The following is a 20,045-nucleotide window of genomic DNA, read 5'->3' as shown; positions in this document are numbered from 1 at the left end:
ACCTCGGTTGCGGGCATATCCCCAGTGGGGGGTGTGCAGGAGGCAGCTGATGGATGTTTCTCTCTCGTCCATATTTCTAACTCTATCCTTCTCTCTTCCTCTCAATAAAAATCAAATATCAATAAAATATTTTAAAAAAAACAACACACAGCGTAGGTGGGCTGTACAGAGCACCCGGGGCAAGCGTGGCAGCAATTCTCTCGGGTTTCAAGCCCCCGCCGTTTTAGGGAAAAGCAAATTTGCGCGAAGAGGGCTCGCCTGCTCCGTGGGAGTAGCAAACCAATGTCCACCGAGCGAGCGCCTTTGGGTCTCTACATCCAAAGCCTTTCTCTTCCTGCAGGCTGCAGAGAGCCCAGCCCTCCGTCCGTCCCTCCAATCCACCCTAAGAACTTTCCAGAACGTGCACAGTCCTTTTTGAAGACTGGCGGGCGCCGGGCGGGCCAGGTGAGGCAGCTCACCTGCACGCACTCCCCTCCCGGGCGCGCTGCGCACGCCGCGCGCGGGAGCCAATCCCAGGCCCGCAGGCCTCGCTGGGCGTGGCCTCATCCGGGTGGCCCCGCCCCCTCGGGCGGGCGCGCCGCGCGGGGGGGCTTCAAGGGGGCGGGGTGAGGGGAGCGGCAGGAAAGGGCGGGGAGCGCGCGGGGCGGGGGTGCTCGTGCGCGTGCGCTCGCGCCTCGGGGGTGGGCGGCGGCGCGCCCGTGTGCGCGCGCAGCGGAGAGGCAGCCCCGGCGGCCGCGGTGGGGTTCGCCTGGAGGGCGGGAGAGTCACCTGAGAGCGGCAACGCCCGGCCCCCGCCCGCCCGCCGCGACCGGATCGCGCCGGCTCCGTGGGCCCGCGGGCCGCGCACCCTGGGAGGCCGGGCCGGGAGCGGCAGAGTCTGCGTCCGGCGCTCGGGACGAGGAGGAGTCGGACGTTGGCAGCCGCCGCCGCCGCCCGCGCCCGCCAGGGTAGGTGAGGGCTGGGGAGGGTGTCCGCCGGCCCCCGGCGGGTCGGGGAGAGGAGAAGCGAAACTTTCCGGCTCTTCTCCGCGCGGGAGCCCGGGCCGTCCGCGGCGCCGGGAGGTGTCGTCGTCGCGGGCGGGCGGGCGGGCGGGAGGCGGCGGCGGCCGACGCCATGTTGGGGTCGGGGAGAAACGGGGCGCTCCCGGGCCGCTCCCCTCGCGCCGGAGCCGTCCCGTGGCGCCAGGCCGGCCGTGCAGCCCCGCCGCCGGGCTCCGGGCTCCGGGCTGCCCGGTCTGGGGGTCCGCGCAGGGCGGGGGCCCCCGAGGCCGGGCTTAGAAGTTGCGGGGCGCGAGGACGCGGGGTCCCCGGCGTGGCCTCGGCGGCGTCCGGGCGCCCCGACACCTTTGCGTCCAAAAGTTGGCGGGTCCGGGCGGCGGGGCCGCTGGGACTGGGACGGCGTATTTGGAAGTGCCGCGGGGGCCGAAAATGGCAGGATCGGCTCTGACGGGAGCGACGGCTCTTCCGCACGGTGTGTCGGGGATCGGAAAGTTGGGGGGTCCTTACTTCCATGTCAGGCCCCCCTGAAACCCGCCGGAGGCCGGCCGCTGCTGGCCGCGCTGCTCGGGGCGCCCGGGGTGGGGACCGGGGAGCGGCCCCGCGTGTGCGCGGGAGAGGAGTGGGGGCACGCTCCGATCCGTCCCTTTTCCTCCGTCCTGCCCGGGGTCACAGGGCGGGGAGCTGGGAGATAGATGCCCAGTGGTTGTGTTTCAGTGCCGGCTGCGGAGGCTCCCGGGGAAGAGTCAGGAGGAGCCGGAAGGCGCGCGTGGCTCCCGAAGGCGCGGTGACCCTGACCTTGCCCGGTGTCCGTCCCCTTGGGTTCCTCCAGGGTGCAGCCTGGCCGGGCTGCGGGCACTGACCTTTGCCCGGACTCGGCCAGCTTGACAGGGTCCTTAAGGGTAATTCGGGATTAACGAAGGCTTCTATTTTTTTTTTTTTTTTAATCTCTTGGGATCCTGACCGCAGCACTCTAAGGTGGATGGTGTTAAGTTACTTATTTGGAAATTAAAACCGGCGTCCTCCTGACCCAGGCATCCAAACAGATGCCTTTTCCTTGAATAAGCCAGGAAAGGGGTCGTAGGCATTGCTCTCTTTGAATGCAGGCGTTTTAGCTTTTTCAAGTTAACACGAACAGGACGCTTCACGACCTGTGATGAGGGTAAACCCCGAAACCGGCCTGGAAAGAAAGTGTCTTTTTAATCGATGGGTAAATGAATGGGAGAGCTTATGCTCAGATTTGATCGCTGATTTCCTTATTTCTTTAAAACAACAAAAAAAAAAGTGTCCTTTTTGTTTTGCTTCGCTGTCAAGTAAATGCCTTTGCACATATTTGTCTTTCTGGATGAAGAATTATCTAGAAGTGAGGTGACTTAGCTGAACTTTACAAATCTAGTAGCCAAACTGGTTTCTAGCTCAGGGCTTAAGGCTCCTCCGAAGCCTTCTCGTTTTTCCTGTGGCATGATTTTCATTCCCGTGGAACAGTCTGTCCACCTTGTGTCTCGCTGCTCTTTCTGATTTTAGTTTGGTTTCTCAGTTTAAGTACTTCTTTTCTAAAGAGCTGATTTACAAGGGTTCTTGTACTGAAAAATTTCCTCTTAGAAATACTCACTTAAGCCTAGACGGTCTTTAAGCCTTTCCTTCCCTGTTCTATGGAACCGCAACCCCTTTCTCTCCCCAGGAATAATTCCCTATCACATGACATCCAGTAAATATTGCACTGATCTGTCAGGGCACACCTCCTAGCAGCAGGCTTTGCCAGTCTGATTTGCCTCTCCAGCCCCAGTGTGCAGAGAACATAGCACATGCTCAGGAAAGGTTTGAGTGGATGGGTACACACAGGCTCCTTATAAATATACTGCATGAATTTATTTCAATTTTAACGGTCATAGTAGCTAAGTATTCCCTGATTCCTTTTTTTTTTTTTTTTTGAGAATTTATCTTGATAACTCAAATTTTGGCCTGGGGACACAGAACTTGAATGTTTAAGAAATTGCCAAGTAGATGATGGAGTGAAATGTAAACAAAAGGATAATAATCAGAATTTTAAAGAACAGTTGGATTTATTTGCACTGGATGGAAATAGAGTTAATGTCTAAACATTTTGTGTTATGCTTATACATTTAAGCTCTTTGATAGAGTAGATCTCATTTCTTCCACCAGTGATTGTTTTGTCAGAATTGTCTTAGGATTTTGCCTTGCTTAATGGAAAGAATATAAGAAATGCTTTTCTATTGATAAGTTTATCTTTGACAGTCAGCTTTGCACACCCGCTGTGTGTTTAATAGCAGTGTGCCTGTTGGCTTAACTGAGTAAAATGTGCTTCATAGATGTGCTTGCAGAGTGCTATTTTATAAGTTGCAAGACCCCTGCAGGTTGAAGGTATTCTGTAATTCTGTAATGAAATTGCTGTAGAAATTTGAGGTTAATTCCGTGCCCTACCCATGATAACTTTCCAGTGAAGCCATAAGCCTCAAACTGGTGTTCTCAATTTGGTAGGTCCTGGGAAGATAATCGAAGACATTTGGGTGTAGAGTGCTAGGGAAAGCAAGTTGCATGTAGAGTGGATTGGAACAAAAAAGCAAACCTGAATTCTATCGCTGCACTTGGCTAGCTTGTGGCTCATGAACAAGTCCCTTCGCTTCTCTGAGCTTTAGTGGGCTCATTTGTGAAGTGGACACAGAAATATTTGCCTCACAGTTGTGAGGATTTACTAAGATATTTGTGGAAGTGCCTGGTATATGATATTTAATAAGTTATATAAACAGATTAACAGAGTGACTGAATTACTATTTTTAAAAAAATATATTTTATTGATTTTTTACAGATAGGAAGGAAGAGGGATATAGAGTTAAAAACATCGATGAGAGAGAAACATTGATCAGCCGCCTCCTGCACACCCCCTACTGGGGATGTGCCCACAACCAAGGTACATGCCCTTGACCCGAATCCAACCTGGGACCCTTCAGTCTGCTGACCGATGCTCTATCCACTGAGCCAAACCGGTTAGGGCAGTGACTGAATTATTTAGAAGCGTAGATTTTAATTTTAAAAGGGAGGTAACCTTTGGAGATACTTACTTCAGTTCTCAAAATTGGCTGCACATTAAAATTCCCTGAGTAGCTTTTTAACAATATTTATGCCTGAACTCTACCCTAGAATAAATAAATCAGAATTACTGGGTTTGGGTAAGAAGTAGTTTTGCCTTTTTTATTTTTATTTTTTTAACCCATGATTTTTAAAAATTGGGGTTGAATCTCCTAGCTCCTTATTTTCTTCATTTTGTGGTACAATAAAGTGCAGAGAGGGTAAGTGGCAGGCAGATTCTTTTCATTCAGCTGGAAAAGATGTATTTGTAGTGGAGGGAAGTGAAGAGCATACATGTTAAAGTAGCAGTTACATGTATTTCAGACCTGCACTGACATCACCTTCTGCATGGGTGATGGTGTTTTTGAACCATGTCACGGTTCAGAACTACCTCTAGTCTTAAGCTCTGTGGCTGGAGATGGTGATTCAAGGCCTTTCTACATCACACTTGATGGACAAGCTTTCTGTCTTCATTGTCACCTCCAGTCCCTCCCAGGTGGTTAGTTTTCTTCCTCCTTTGCAATCCCGAGCTGTAGTTTACATCCTGTGCGCTCACTAGCACTGTGGAGTTCTCCTCTCCTTGACCTGCTGTTTATAACTGGTCACTTCTCAACTCGTCAATGTCACCACTTACTTTTCTACTTCTGTCCCTGCCTAGCACCCCTGAAAAAGTCACAGCTTTGGTGATTGTTAAATGTTTTCTAGATGAAAATACATAATTTTAAACTTATTTCTTCAATTACCATGAAGAGGCAACTTTTTTTTTTTTTTTTCCTACTAATTTTTATTTGTTTTTTTGGAATTGCCATTTGTATCTTACCTATTTTTCTTTTGGGATATTTTCCTTTTTCCTTATTGATTTATAGGAACACTTTATATATTTAAAATGTTGACCTTCTGTCATATGTTGCAATTTTTTTAAATTTTTTATTTTATTTTTATTTTTTGCAAATTTTTTTTTTAATTTAAAAAAATCGTTATTGTTGAAAGTATTATATGTCTCTCTTTTTCCCCCAGTGATCCCCACTAGCTTGCCCCAGCCTCCACCCGGGCCTTCACCACCTTATTGTCTGTGTCCATGGGTTATGTATGTATGCATACATGTTCTTTTGTTGATCTCTTCCCTCCCAGCCATCTCCTCTGCCTTCCCTCTGAGATTTAGCAGTCTGTTCCATGCTTCTATGTTCTCTGGATCTATTTTGTTCACTAGATTTCACGTCTGAGTGAGATCATGTGTTACTTGTCTTTCACTGGCTTATTTCACTTAGCATAATACTCTCCAGGTCCCTCCATGCTGTCTCAAAGTGTAAGAAGATCCTTCTTTTTTACTGCTGCACAGTAGTCCATGGTATAAATGTACCTCAGCTTTTTTATCCACTCATCTACTGATGGGTACTTTGTCTGTTTCCAGATCTTAGCTATTGTAAATTGCACTGCTATGAACGTAGAGATGCATACATTATTTCTAATTGGTATTTTGGGATTCTTAGGATATATTCTTAGAAGTGGGATCACTGGGTCAAATGCAGGTCCATATTTAATTTTTTGAGGAAACTCTAAACTATTTCCCATAATGGCTGTACCACTCTGCATCGCACCAAGTGTTCTAAGATTCCCTTTTCTCCACATCCTCGCCAGCACTTGTCATTTGTTGATTTGTTGATGGCAGCCATTCTGACAGGTGTGAGGTGATATCTCATTGTCGGTTTAATGTGCATCTCTCTGATGATCAGTAACTTTGGGCATTTTTTCATATCTCTTGGCCTTCTGTATGTCCTCTTTGGAGAAGTATCTGTTTAGATCCTTCTAATTTTTTAATTGAATTGTCTGTCTTCCTTTTGTTAAGTTGTATGAGTTCCTTATATATTTTGCATATTAACCCTTTATCAGATGTATCATAGCCAAATACGTTCTCCCATACAGTGGGCTTCCTTTTCATTTTGTTGATGGTTTCTTTTGATGTGCAGAAGCTTATTATTTTAATATAATCCTATTTATTTACTTTCTCCTTAGTTTCCTTTGCCCTAGGATATATATCCACAAAAATATTGCTATGACAGATGTCTGAGATTTTGCTGCCTATGGTTCCTTTTAGGATTTTTATGGTTTCACATCTTACATTTAAGTCTACCCACTTTGAGTTTATTCTTGTATATGGTTTAAGTTGGTCTAGTTTCATTGTTTTCCATGTTATCTGTCCAGTTTTCCCAACACCGTTTATTGAAGAGACTGTCTTTTTTGTATGCTCTTGCTTCCTTTGTCAAATATTAATTGAGCATAATGCCTTAGGTTGATTTCTGGGGCCTCTCTTCTGTTCCATTATCTATATGCCTGCAGATGTTTTTCTTTAATGTTTTCTCTCCACAGTGTTGAAGTTTTAAAATTTTATGTGGTAAAATGTTTTCTTTTATGATGTTTGGCTTTTGCACATTATATTTATCCATTCCTTTCTGTGGCTAGAAATTTGGGTTGTTTTTCCCCTTTAGAGTTAATGCCAAAGGGAAAACTTTTATATGTAGTATTCTCCCTCTCCTCCCACCCCCACAGTAGTTTATTTCTCAGTATAAGTTTCTGTGGTTAAAAATTAAAAGGTCAAAGGGCACTGCTTTCTGAAATATTTTATTATCTATTACCATTACTTTGTGGTTTTTCCATGTGTTTCACTGCTTATTGTGACCTTTTGGCACAATAAGGTTATTTAGTCTCTGAGACTTGTGAAACATGTGAAAGCATGTTGAAAGTGTTTTGTACTTGGGGGAGATAAGAGGTCAACCAAAGGACTTGTATGCATGCATATAAGTATAACCAATGGGCACAAAACTCTGGGGAGGGAGGGCATGTATGGGCGTGGGGGGCAATGGTAAGATATGTACACATATAATAATTCAATTAATTAATTAAATAAAAAGAAAGTGTTTTGTACTGCTCTGTTGTTTCCCCTTCTCTCTTATCTTCTCTCCTTTCCAAACGAGGTGTTTCCCAAAGTTTAGTTCTTGTCCCTCTTCTCTCTTCCATGGCATTACCCAGCTGAGTGAATGGCTACTGAATCTCTCTGTCCCGGAGCTCCCTGCTCATCCTGGTATTTCTACTTGCCTGGCAGGCGTTTGTCTTGTGGATACCCTGAAAGTACTTCAAGATAAAGGTGTCCCAGACTGATTTCTTCTCCCTCTGGGAACAAAACTAGCATCTGACCAATCAATGGCTTATGCTTAAAGCTTTGAAGACATTTTACTCACTTTTCATCCACATATTCAGTTGGTTCATAAATCATAAATGCTATGCCTCAGTAATCTCTTACATCCCCCCCCCCCCGTTTTTGTTTTGTTTTGTTTTGTTTTGTTTTTTTTTATTAGAGAAAAGGAAGAGGAAGAGAGAAACATCAGTGATGAGAGAAAATCACTGATTGGCTGCCTCCTGCATGCCCCCTACTGGGGATTGAACCCTTAATCCAAGCATGTGCTCTTGACTGGAATCGAACCTGGGCCCTTCAGTCCATGGGCTGATGTTCTATCCACTGAGCCAAACCAGCTAGGGCTACATCTTCCCCTTTTTATTTCTGCTGCCAATTATTAGGGCTCAGGCTTTCATTACCTTTCACTTACAGACTGTTGTAATACCTTGTTTTCCCCTTCAGTTTTGCTTAATAGTCACTCCAGTTTGTCCTGTGTACCACTTCTGTGTACTGATTTAATATAATACTTTACTATTTAAAAACTTGTTTTCTGCCTGAAGCTTCCTTTCCTTTGTAGTTTGGCTTTTCCCCATCTTACCAGATTTCTGTTCTAACGCTATATTTTTATCTGGTCCTGGGCTCAACTGTGTCCTCTCTGGGGAATATATTTAAATATCATCATCTCCTACCAACTACTTTTGCTCTAAGGATCATCTTGAATTTCTAATAATTTAAGAGTTCTTCCTAAATTCTCCCCCAATCAAACTTACCTCCCAGCTAACCCTTTTGGCCCTAGGCTTCATCACTTTTTCTTTTCTTTTTTTAATTAAAATTAATGGTTTTGGTTTGTTTCTCTTCTACTCCTTTAGACTTTTGAATTTACACATTTGAGTTCATTATATTCCTCTGTCCATAGCACACTACATGGATACTAAAGCCCCTTTCTTATTTTGTTTTTTTCCTTCCTTAGCAACCAATTACTTCGATAATCCTTTCCTACAGAAAGACACACAAATGTATAAAACATGAATTATATGTACTTGTTTATATAAACTTGGGGATATAGCTATCTTTATCCATCACAAAGATTATTAGTTTTGAGTGCTTCTACCTTTAAATACTACTTTGTTAAGAGTAAGTGGCCAATAAATGTTTTCTCTTTGAAACTCAGAATATTATGACCAGTTTTACTAGTTTCCATATTGCATAGACTAAACACTTGGGGTTTAATTTCAGCTTTATTCTTTCACATTTAGTTAGGGCAATTCTGAATTTAACATATTCTCCTGTTGTAAGCTTCAGACTCTCATCAACTTACTCCTTTACTTTTGTAATAAATTTTTCAATTGGATTCTGCTTTCAGACTTACTCTTTTTAGTTAATCTTTCATTAGAAAAATCAGTTCAAATCAGGCTACTCCTTCCAAAAGCTTCAGAAAGAACTCTCAGGAACCAACCAGATCGCTTGTCTTAATTGCTCCCAGTTTTTCTACTAAATAATTCCTCTGAGCCTCCACTACAGCTGTATATGGGACCTTTTTCTTAAAAACAATACATTTTACTTCCAGAGCTTTTATGCCTTTACTTAGATTTTTGAAGTTCCAGTTATTGTTCACAACCTTTCTCAAGTATTCAAATGCTACATTTTCCAAGCCAAATGCTACATTTTCTTTCCTTTTTAGCTTGCTCACCACTTTAATACGTTTATTATTGTACTACCTCGTGCTTTATATTAAAAACCTTGTGGTATATGTTTTAATGCCTGGTTCATTCTTTTTTTCTTTCTAGCATAAAGCCTTAAAAATGTAGTGAGCAGCCTTAGCTAGTTTTTGAGTGTCAGCCTGTGGACTCAAGGGTCCCAGATTCAATTCTGGTTAAGGGCGTGTACATTGGTTGCCGGGCACATCCTCAGTAGGGGGTGTACAGGAGGCAGCTGATTGATGTTTCTCATCGATGTTTCTAATTCTCTCTCCCTCTCCCTTCTTCTCTGTAAAAAATAAAAAAAATATATATTTTAAAAAAATGTAGTGAGCAGATTATAACTGCTTTGAAAAAATACTAAAGAAAATTTGTTAGGGCTTTGATGGAATAACCAGTTCCATAGCAGTATTTTAGTTGAGCTTTGCCAGCTTTATTTTTCAAATATTATACAGTGGTTTCTAATAGCTGTCAGCACTGTACAGCTGCCCCTGTATAAGTACTTTTTGAAACGATGCAACTTTTTATCTGAATTTTGTTGATGATGAAAATATGCACACTTTATTTGCTAGCTAAACAGCTGTGCTTTTTGGCAAGAGAAGAAGAAATCATTTCTATATATTATCATGAGATTGAGACTTTCGTAAAACAAGATCCGTTGTGCTCAATACTTGGAATTCATAATTAGATACTATACAGTAGTTAAATGGGCCAGAACATTTGCTCAAAAATTTAAAATCTGTGGGTCTAGTGAAGCAATTGATGTTTGGGGAGTGGTTCCTGTTTTCTGTGAAGATTAGTATAGATGTAAAAAAAAAAAAAAAAAAAAAGTCTGATTTCTGTCCATCTCCAGGCAGAGAAGCTGCTGCCACTTTCACAGCTGGCATCTTCAGCTCAGGGCACCTGTTGGCAGGTACACACAAACATTTCTGTAGGTGCTGTTGGGGATGCACAGTTGTAGGAAATAATCTTGTTTTCAGGAACCTTCAGAACCTTGGGAATAAAGAGGTACACAAGTCTTTACAAAAGAGTAGGATGTAAATGCCATAAAGTGGTACAGATAAAATGGTATGAGGAGTTAACGTTGAAACTGTATTTGGCTGTGAGGCTACTGAGCTGACTGCATCTTGAAGGACTTGTAAGATTTCAGAATAGCCGGGGAGGGAGGACATATTAACCCAGAGGTAGGGGAAGAAGCCTGGAGCATATTCTGGGGGAATAGCTGGTAGTCTGGTTCGACTGTAACAGAGAACATACGGAAAGAGGTAAAACTGGAATGAGAGACTGGGACAAGGCTGGGCCTTAACTGTGAAGGGCATGGAATACCAGGTTCAAGATTGGGATTTAGTTTGGCTAGGGAACCTTTAATTTTCCAATAGTTACCTGATCATAGTTGTAGTTAAAAAATATTGATTTTGCCTTGTGTGATATGGTTTCAGTGCTAAAGACTAAAGAGAGGACTTGCTTAAAACTTTAAGTCCATATTCTTAACCTTTCGAAAGAGACCATTTGTAACTCTTAATGTGGCTGTTCTGGTTTTCCAAAATAATTTTCTAAATTCCTCAACTATGACTTAGTTGTTGTTATACACCATGGTGAGTTTCTCTATCAAGCCAAACCTATTTGAAACTGCCTGTACTGACACCCTAAATTAGTCATAGCTTTACTTTTCACTTCCGTATTTGAAGAATCATTTTGAGCTACTTTATACGTATTTCCATGTTTTAAAATTTTTCTCTTATCAGTAGCTTTCCCCAAGTACATAATAAAAGTCCACATGAATGAAATATTCATAGAATATTTATTTCTGAAAATAGCAAAATATAATGGAAAGAACATGCATTCTTACAAAAACTAGTTGTGAAATCATGGATAAAATAGCCCATGACTCAGCTTAATTTTTGTGAAATGGATCATTTAAAAAATTGAAATTATTGCCCAGCTGGTGTGCCTCAGTGGTTGAGTGTTGACCCATGAACCAAAAGGTCACTGGTTCTATTCCCAGTCAGGCCACATGCCTGGGTTGCAGCCTTGATCCCCAGCAGGGTGTGTGTAGGAGGCAGCCGGTCAATGTTTCTATCTTATCTCCTTCCCTACCTCTCTCTAAAATGAATAAAAATATTTAAAAAAACAACTGTCTTGTTCTTTGCATATGTTCGGCATTCAGAATAATTGTTCATTTTAACTTGGATGCATTAGGAGAGGGTGTAGTTTGCTCTCATACACATTTTACTCAGGGAAGTTGTAGCTCAGGTAATTTGTTTTTACCTCTTCTTTGCTTTCCTGTTTGTTTTACATTTTCTATAAAGTCCTAATTTAGCAGCAACACAGATTTTAAAATCCTGATTCTTATTAAGATAGTCAAAACTTTGATTAAAAATTAATTCATAGTCAAGTAAGGGTTGCTGTTGCTGTACTGCAGCCACAGCCTTCCCCTCCTCCTCCCCGATCTCTTCCTTCATTTGTCATTTATGAGGAATCTCTTATTCAGTGCCTGAGCTAAGATTAGAATCCAGGTCTTTTGGTTCATAGGTCATTGGGCTTTTGTATTATAACTAACAGTTAAATACTGAAGCTCACTGATATCAGATATCATGGGTACATGTAAGAAAATAATTAGATGATTTTTTTGTTCTAACTCACTTTTAAGGGTGAGGTAAGTAGTACAGTATTGATTTTCTGTAAGAAGAACTGGGCCATAGTATTTTGTGACAGTTGGGATCCCTTCTCAATTGTAAATAGTATTTTTCTTTTTTTAAAGTTTTTTAACTTTTCTAGTATTACATTTTTATCAAGTGGTAGACACTCCACTGAAGAATGCAAGATGTTACCGGAAGACTAGGGTGGAAGTTGGACAATTTAAATGCAATTCTTGTCTACATTTGTAAAAGAGATAACTTTAAACTTTGAATTAAGTTTTAAAAATTGGCATATAAAGCTGGCTTTATGAAAATTAAGAGATTTGGGGGGTGATATGCTTTTGCTATGGTTCTTACATTTTTAACTATAAATTAAGACTTCCAGAAACTATTTGCTGGAAAAGAAAGCAAAGGAAGTCAATTGGGAAACTGTTGAGATTTAGAGTTCTGTGAAGTGGCTAGATGTGGGGAACCCCTCCATGTCAACTTTTCTTATCTATAGTAGTAATTACTGCATTGCCCTAAGTATTGCATCATCTTTCAAGAAGATGCAAAAGCTGTTTTGACATATCATTGTTAGTCTTTTTGCTTGTTTGGTTTAAGCTTTCATTTAATGTATTTGGAAATTTAGATTTCTTCATTTTTCATTTTCTATCTGAGATCAAAAATATATTTTAAAAGATAAAAATAAGGAAGAAAATACCTTTTTACTCTTTGAGACAGCATGGAGGGACCTGGAGAGTATTATGCTAACGGAAATAAGGCAGTTAGAGAAAGACAACACATGATATAATTTATAAGGGGAATCTAAAGAACAAAAAAAAATTGATGAAGAAAATAGGGTCATAGATATGGATGCATGGGAACAGAATAACAGACTTCAGTGAAATGGGAGGGTGGGCGGAGGGGACAGGAAGAGATTAACCAAAGAACATACAGTATATGCATATATATGTATTAACATGGACACAGACAATAACGTGGGGAAGTCTTGGGGTGGGTTGAGTTTGGGGGGGCAAAAAGGGAGAAAATGATAGACATCTATAATGTCAACAACAACAGTGGAAAACCACAATACATACAAAAACAGCATTCATTGTTCATATAGAAAATTTAGAAAATATAATACAATTATAAAATAGAAAATAAAATAAAAATTATCCATAGTCCCATTTAAAAAATATTGTCTCAAAGACAAAATGGGATGGATATACAGTCATTGTGCTGATTGGTAAATTGGTGTTACCTTTTAGAATGGAAATTTTGTAAAAGTTAGCAAAAACCTTAAATATTTATGCCTTTTGACCCAGTAATTTTACTTCTTGGAATCAGTCCTAAAGATTTCATCTTTCCCAATAGGTGGGGAAGCTTTCTTCCTATGTTTACTAGTATTATTTCTCAGAAAAACAGGCTGCTCCTGTTGGGCCATATTGTGTAGTTTTCTGCTACTTCTTTCTTGTCCCTCAGTGGGTAAGATATGCAAAGAACTTAAATCCTTGGGTAGGCCTGATCATTCTAACACTTAGAAAAGTCGTTAAAGAGTTCTTATTGCTTGGGGCACCTCAGTGTTGTGGTGGTAAATTTGGATTTCAGAAGACTATTTTTAGGGATCATTTCTATAGTTTGTTACTAGAGAAGTTTCTCTGACTTATAGAGCACCTAAGCCAGCAGTGGGACATCCCTCTCACAGTCTGGGACCCCTCACTCCTTCCGCCTGCCTGCTTGCTGCTCCTTAGCACTGCCCTCTCCAGCCATGGCCTGGCTTCTGGCTGAGCAACACTCCCCTGTAGGAGCACACTGACCACCAGGGGCAGCTCCTGCACCGAGTGTCCGCCTCCTGGTGGTCAGTGCACGTCATAGCAACCAGTCCTTCCACTGTTTGGTCGATTTGCATATTAGGCTTTTATTATATAGGATAGGATGGTTTTCTAATTTTATTTTCTATATGGATGATAACATTTAAAGATGTCTGTGATTATGCATTTACACCATATTTCAATGAACATTGTTTTACTAGAGTTTATGTCTGAAATTGGGATGTCATATAATCAAGGGTATGCCATGCTTAAATTGGCAGCATTTTTTCTGCCTTGGTGCCACATAAAATGAGGGTGTGTATTAAAATCTATAACATCTTAGGTTTGATGTGTATTTGAAATAAAAATGAGATCATGATCTTCAGTTCTTTCCCCACCTAAATATCTTGAGCATTTATTTCCCACCTCACTATATTTAGATCTCATTCTAAACACATATCTCGCATATTATATGGGTGTATCATAAATCGTTCAACTAATTCCTCTTGATGGACATTTACATTTGGAGCTTTTCCAGTTTTTGGTAAAACAGTACTGTGTTGAATATGCTTGTCTGTCTATATCTTTATATATTTGAGTGAAATTTCTTTTGATTGAATTCCTAGATCAGTGGGTACACATATGTATTTTTTTAGTGTATGAGGATACATGTTTCCCTACCCCCTTGGTAGTTTTGTGTCTTTGGAAAATTTAAAATTTTTTGTTAATCCAGTAAGTGCAACAATATCCTGTTTTAATATAATTTCTTTAATTATGAGTGAGATTGAGCTTTTTATGCTTATTAGCTGTTTTTATTTCCTCTTCTGTGTGCACTTGTGAATAGGATAGTAGACCTTTAATTGGCTGGCAGATTTGTCTTAATTAGAAAGAGGGAGGCATCACAGTTTGGAGTCATGCATTATCATATTAATTCTTAGGAATCACTTTCAGGGCACAACCCATCCTTGATGGGGCAGGCAGGAAGACTTTATAAGGACCTAAGATTGGGGGTAAGACAGAATTCAGGACTAATCAGAATTATTTCCTTGATAATGGAGTCCAGCAAGGGTTACAGCATCATCCGTGTGTGAGCTGAATACTGGAACTTAGACTATACTGTTAGTCCTTACACTATAAATCCTCCTTTTCTCTCTCTTTTAAAAAAATATATCTTTTATTGATTTTAGAGAGAAAGGGAGAGGGAGAGATAGAAACATCAATGATGAGAGAGAATCACTGATCGGCTGCTTCCTGCACACGCCCAGCTGGGAATCGAGCCCGAAACCCAGGTATGTGCGCTTCACCAGAATCGAACCCAGGACCCTTCATTTCAGAGCCAAACCGGCCAGGGCCTCCTTTTCTCTTTAATATGAGTTGATTGTAGTGTAGTGTATTAGATTAGTAGCTGTGAAATACAGCACAACTCTGGGACTTGATTTTTTTTTTTTTTTTTTTCCATATTTCCAAAACGTTCCTGTTAACATTTTTGAGCATCTTTGCTATCAGAGTCTGTCAGTTTCAAAGATAGATATCAGGTGGTTTCTGCCTTTAGGTTCCGCTGTATTCTGTGCAAGAGACAGCTAGAAGGTACATAGAACATGAAGAGCACAGAGGAAGGTGCTTAGTCTAACAGACTTTAAGGAAGGGCTTCTAGATTAGATATGATAAGATCAACTGATTATTGAAGGATTACTAAGAGTTAGCATGGATAGTAAGTAGTAAAAGATAAAGCTATGTGAGAGAAGACATGCTTGGATGAAATGGACTTATGGGGGCGAAAAATGGACTTATGGGTGGGGTATTTTTGGAACAGGAAGTCTGAGGTGAAAATGACTGATGAGTCAGGAGAGATAAGCAAGACCAGATAATGGAGGGCCTTAATTGTCATGCTAAAGAGTCTACTTTTGTAGGTTAAGGGGAGTAATTTTGAGTAATAGCTTGGCCAAATTTGCATTTGAGAGATACTTGCCTGAAAATTGATTTAGGGGCAAGACCAAAGGCATGGAGACACTAGGAAATAGTTCTAGTAATCCATGTGAAAGTTAGCTCAGTGGTCACAGCTCAACCATAATTAAGGTTTTAGCTCAATGACTGGAAAAATCAGTCATTTTTCTTAGTTTTTATAATATTTGACTTCCTTGTTCAAAATCTCTCTGAGATTAAATTTCATGAAACTTTAGTATTTTGCAAAGTTTACTTATAGTCCTTGTCCAATTGTTGTTCCTTTACTTTTGGATTGTTTTCCGATTGTTGTTCATAGAGCACCCACCATACTGCCTAGCTGGTATGGTGCTTTATGGAGATAGTTAAGTGTTTTTGATGATTCTAAAAATTGAGATATTAGCCCTTTTTGTATGTTTAGTGGTTGTCTTAGAGGGAAATAATTTTGGAGCATTTTGCCTTTCAGGTGAAAGTAATGATTTGTTAGACTAACTTTAGGTTATATAATTTCTTACATGAATTTATAACTTGTATGCTAATTTCTTTTTCTTTTTTTTTTTAAAGGCTATTAGCAAAAGATGGTGGATCGTTTGGCAAACAGTGAAGCAAATACTAGGCGCATAAATATAGTAGAAAACTGTTTTGGAGCAGCTGGTCAACCCTTAACTATACCCGGACGGGTTCTTATTGGAGAAGGAGTATTGACTAAGTTGTGCAGAAAAAAGCCCAAAGCCAGGCAGTTTTTCTTATTTAATGATATTCTTGTATATGGCAATATTGTCATCCAGAAGAAAAAATACAACAAGCAACATATTATTCCTCTGGAAAATGTCACTATTGATTCCATCAAAGATGAGGGAGACTTGAGGAATGGATGGCTTATCAAGACACCAACTAAATCATTTGCAGTTTATGCTGCCACTGCCACTGAGAAATCGGAATGGATGAATCATATAAATAAGTGTGTTACTGATTTACTCTCCAAAAGTGGGAAGACACCCAGTAACGAACATGCTGCTGTCTGGGTTCCTGACTCTGAGGCAACTGTATGTATGCGCTGTCAGAAAGCAAAATTCACCCCTGTCAACCGCCGGCACCACTGCCGGAAGTGCGGTTTTGTTGTCTGCGGACCCTGCTCTGAAAAGAGGTTTCTTCTTCCGAGCCAGTCCTCTAAGCCTGTGCGGATATGTGACTTCTGCTACGACCTGCTTTCTACTGGGGACATGGCCGCATGCCAGCCTACTAGATCAGACTCTTACAGCCAGTCATTAAAGTCCCCTCTAAATGACGTATCTGATGATGACGATGACGACGACAGCAGTGACTAAAGACATAATTTGAAATATTTAATTGGGTGTGACTGAGAAATCAGCTTTGGGGAGAATGTAAAATTCTGAGCGCGCTCTCTCAATTTTGCTCCAGCCATGCATTTGCCTGAGAAACTTTTAACCCATGTGCCTCAATGTATTATATAGGAAATAGGTCCTGTTGTCATTACCCCAATCCCACCACTGCCACACTCCCCCACAGCCCAGCCACCCACTCTCCTGCAGGGATAGCCTATTGCAAACACAGCAGGTAAAGTTTTGGCTTCTTATTGTTAATTTTTAGATTATTTTCTTGGAAGATTGGGAAAAGGTGTTTATATAACAGATCATGTACTACAGTGTTGTTTATTCTATGTTCTGTTGTGTGGAAAAACTAAAAGCAAAGAATGATGGAAAAAGGAGTATAATGTGGTTGGTTAGTAATATAAGCTTTTTTTCTAACCATTCTATCTAATGGTTAAGACACCAGTCACGAAAGTACATGATTTAGAAATACTTTGGCTTTTTTATATACCAAGTGGTGCCTTATCATAGTAGCACTATTACGTGAATAAACCCCTACTTTCCTCACTTTTTAGTTTGTTTTAAAAATACACTGGTGCTCTTTGAATTGATAAAATGAGTGCTTATGAATGGGTATAATTAGAAAATACTTGTCATCTGATAGTTACAAATAACTAAATTTAGAGAATTTAGAGGTTCTTCATTCTATATGAATAAGTATTTTTCCATAAAATAGTTATGATTAGGTTTTTGTTTTATAGGTACCAAATTATAATAGTCCATTTAAGTTAATAGGAGGTCTTTTCTAGGAATTTGGTTTGAAATTTATCCAATATAGAATTGTCATATTGCATTACTTTCTGTTTTTAGTAAGACATTTGTAGTTATAAATTCATTTGCTTTAACATCATTTCTAGAATGAAAAACCTTATAAATTCTTGTGATGAATTAAAATCCTGTGATAGAGCACAGATCTACTTAAGCTAAGATTTGGAAGAAATAATATGTAAGAATGGTCAAGACAGACCAGGTTTGAGTAGACTTCTATGGAAGTATTGTCTATTTCAGTGTGAAACTATCTTGAATATACATAGTGTTATATTTTATAAAGTTTTGTAAAGTCCCAAACAATATTTCTATTTTTGTAAGACAATTGTATGTTTAATCTGTTTCTGAAATCATTTTGCCATGTATGGAGCTAGAATAGCAATTGATTTTCTAAATTGTGAACTTTACCGAGTCAGTCTAGATTGCTTTTGAGAAGTGGTAATTTTTCACTCTGCTTTGAGGCAGCCATTAGGTTGAAAGTATATTTATCATATAAAACTTGATGCATTTTGCACTTCTCCTTTTGTATGCTGCAAATAACTAGTCTTTCAAATATGAAAAATCAATCTAAAGATAGTTTTAAATCCTTTTGTTTTTAAACCTTTAAATCTGGATACATAGCATATGTTATGAGAGTTTTGACTCAGTAACCTCTGTGGAAGATTGGTTTGGTTTGGTTAAGGCACTCATTTTGCTGTTAAATTGTGAAAGCATTGAGATACGTAGATTTCCCTGTAGGAAATGTGAAAGAAAGGCACAGTAATTTTGTTTGTTTTAATATCAGATGGACTTTTGTGTCTAAGCAATATATCATATAATCAACATATCTAAAATGGACCATGAAACCCGAGAAGTGCTAATGGAGACTTACTGGAACCTAGGAGCCTAGCAGAGTCAGGAGCCCAGGGGAAGTGTTCTGTGATTACATTTGCATTGTCAGTCTCTTGACTTTCCTTTATAATAAAAAATACCTTGCAACTTACCTTCTGTTCTGTGCATATTGTGACTTGGAGATTTTTCTCCCCGTCTCACTAATGTAATGGAAATACGCATTTTTTTGCCTCGTTCAACAGCTGAGTGCCTTCATTGTGCCAGGCATTATTCTAGGCCCTCGGAGTAGAGCAATGAACAAAAATTCCCTCCTTTTCATGTAGTTTACATGCAAATAGAATCCATGTGTTTTCTTCCAGATTTTTTTTCCCCTGTAATTTTTAAAGCTTTTGTAAATATTAAGTTCTATATAAACTTGAAGGGATTTTGATGCCAATTTTTCACACTGTTTCTCCTGAATGAAATTTACTTGGCCTGTGCAAAGGACACCCAGTACTTGATCCAAATTGTTAACCACTGGTAAAAGGAAGCAAGATTCTGCAAATGCCAAGGAAATATAGGACCTTAATTTGGATGAAGAATTCATGAATGAAATTTATTTTTGTGATATAAAAATTAAGTGACCACTATAATTTACAACTCTACATTTGTGTTTGAGCCAATATAGTAAATCATGGTATATTTCAGAAAAATAAAAATATGAAAATAGGAACTTTGATATTCACATGTACAAAGGACATATTGTTAACTAAATGAAAATAATTACATAGAAAAACATGTCATTGAGAAATAGAAAAAGCAGAGCAAACTGGTAGAACAAGAACAGTGAGTTTAAAAGATTTATACTGGTATTGTTTTGAATACCTGGGTTTTTTGAAATCCAGTTTACTTTTATTTTAAATATATTTTATTGATTTTTTCTTTTTTACAGAGAGGAAGGGAGAAGGATAGAAAGCTAGAAACATCGATCAGCTGCCTCCTCACACCCCCTCCTGGAGATGTGCCCTTGACCAGAATGGAACCCAGGACCTTTCAGTCCACAGGCCTACGCTCTATCCACTGAGCCAAACTGGTTTTGGCGAAATCCAGTTTACTTTTAAATTGATATAATAAATGATATTTTAGGGCATAATGACTCCTAATTTCATAGACTTCTAGCTCTTTTTTTCTTATTTTTTAATTGATTTCAGAGAGGAAGGGAGAGGGGTAGAATACATCAATGATGAGAGAGAGTCATCGATCAGCTGCCTCCTGCACATCCCACACTGGGGATCGAACCCGTAAACCCAGGGCCTGTGCCCTGACGGAATCACACCATGACCTCCTGCTTCATAGATCGACACTCAACCACTGAGCCACACCAGCCGGGCTAGACTTCTTTCTCTGAAAAGCATTTTAGGGGGATGTTTTTATCTAAATCTTGGAGCATAGTGGCTGAAACCTGTGCTCATAAAGGTAAAAGTGGTTCTCGTTGCTTTGCATGAATAAGCGGATAAAAAGTATGGTTGATGTATAATCACAAGCAAATGACTTCCTGAATTTTATAGTTCGTAATAGGGAATCAATCTTCAGTGCCGATGTCATTAAACCTCCAGTGGTATTTTGACATTTTTATATCTAGAAGTTGAAAAAATAGCTTCTGTGATTTAGAATATTTAGTACTAGCTCTTAAGGTCTTAAAAGCAGAAAGAATCAATGACAAAATGTTAAAAGCAGCTTCTGCTTGGT

At 40.0% G+C, this 20,045-nt stretch overlaps 1 protein-coding gene across 1 annotated transcript; it reads left to right on the top strand.

Annotated features, from left to right (window-relative positions):
* The first annotated feature begins 657 nt into the window (after positions 1–657).
* On the top strand, positions 658–18,468 carry PLEKHF2 (pleckstrin homology and FYVE domain containing 2). The gene is made up of 2 exons (XM_084864763.1): positions 658–947; positions 15,892–18,468. The coding sequence occupies exon 2, from the start codon at positions 15,906–15,908 to the stop codon at positions 16,653–16,655; it is 750 nt and encodes a 249-aa protein (XP_084720889.1). The 5' UTR covers positions 658–947; positions 15,892–15,905; the 3' UTR covers positions 16,656–18,468.
* The last annotated feature ends 1,577 nt before the right edge of the window (positions 18,469–20,045 follow it).

Source organism: Pipistrellus hanaki (genome assembly GCF_964339955.1).
Source record: "Pipistrellus hanaki genome assembly, chromosome: 17".
In the NCBI taxonomy this organism is placed as follows: domain Eukaryota; kingdom Metazoa; phylum Chordata; class Mammalia; order Chiroptera; family Vespertilionidae; genus Pipistrellus; species Pipistrellus hanaki.
This window is presented reverse-complemented; position numbering and strand designations above follow the sequence as displayed.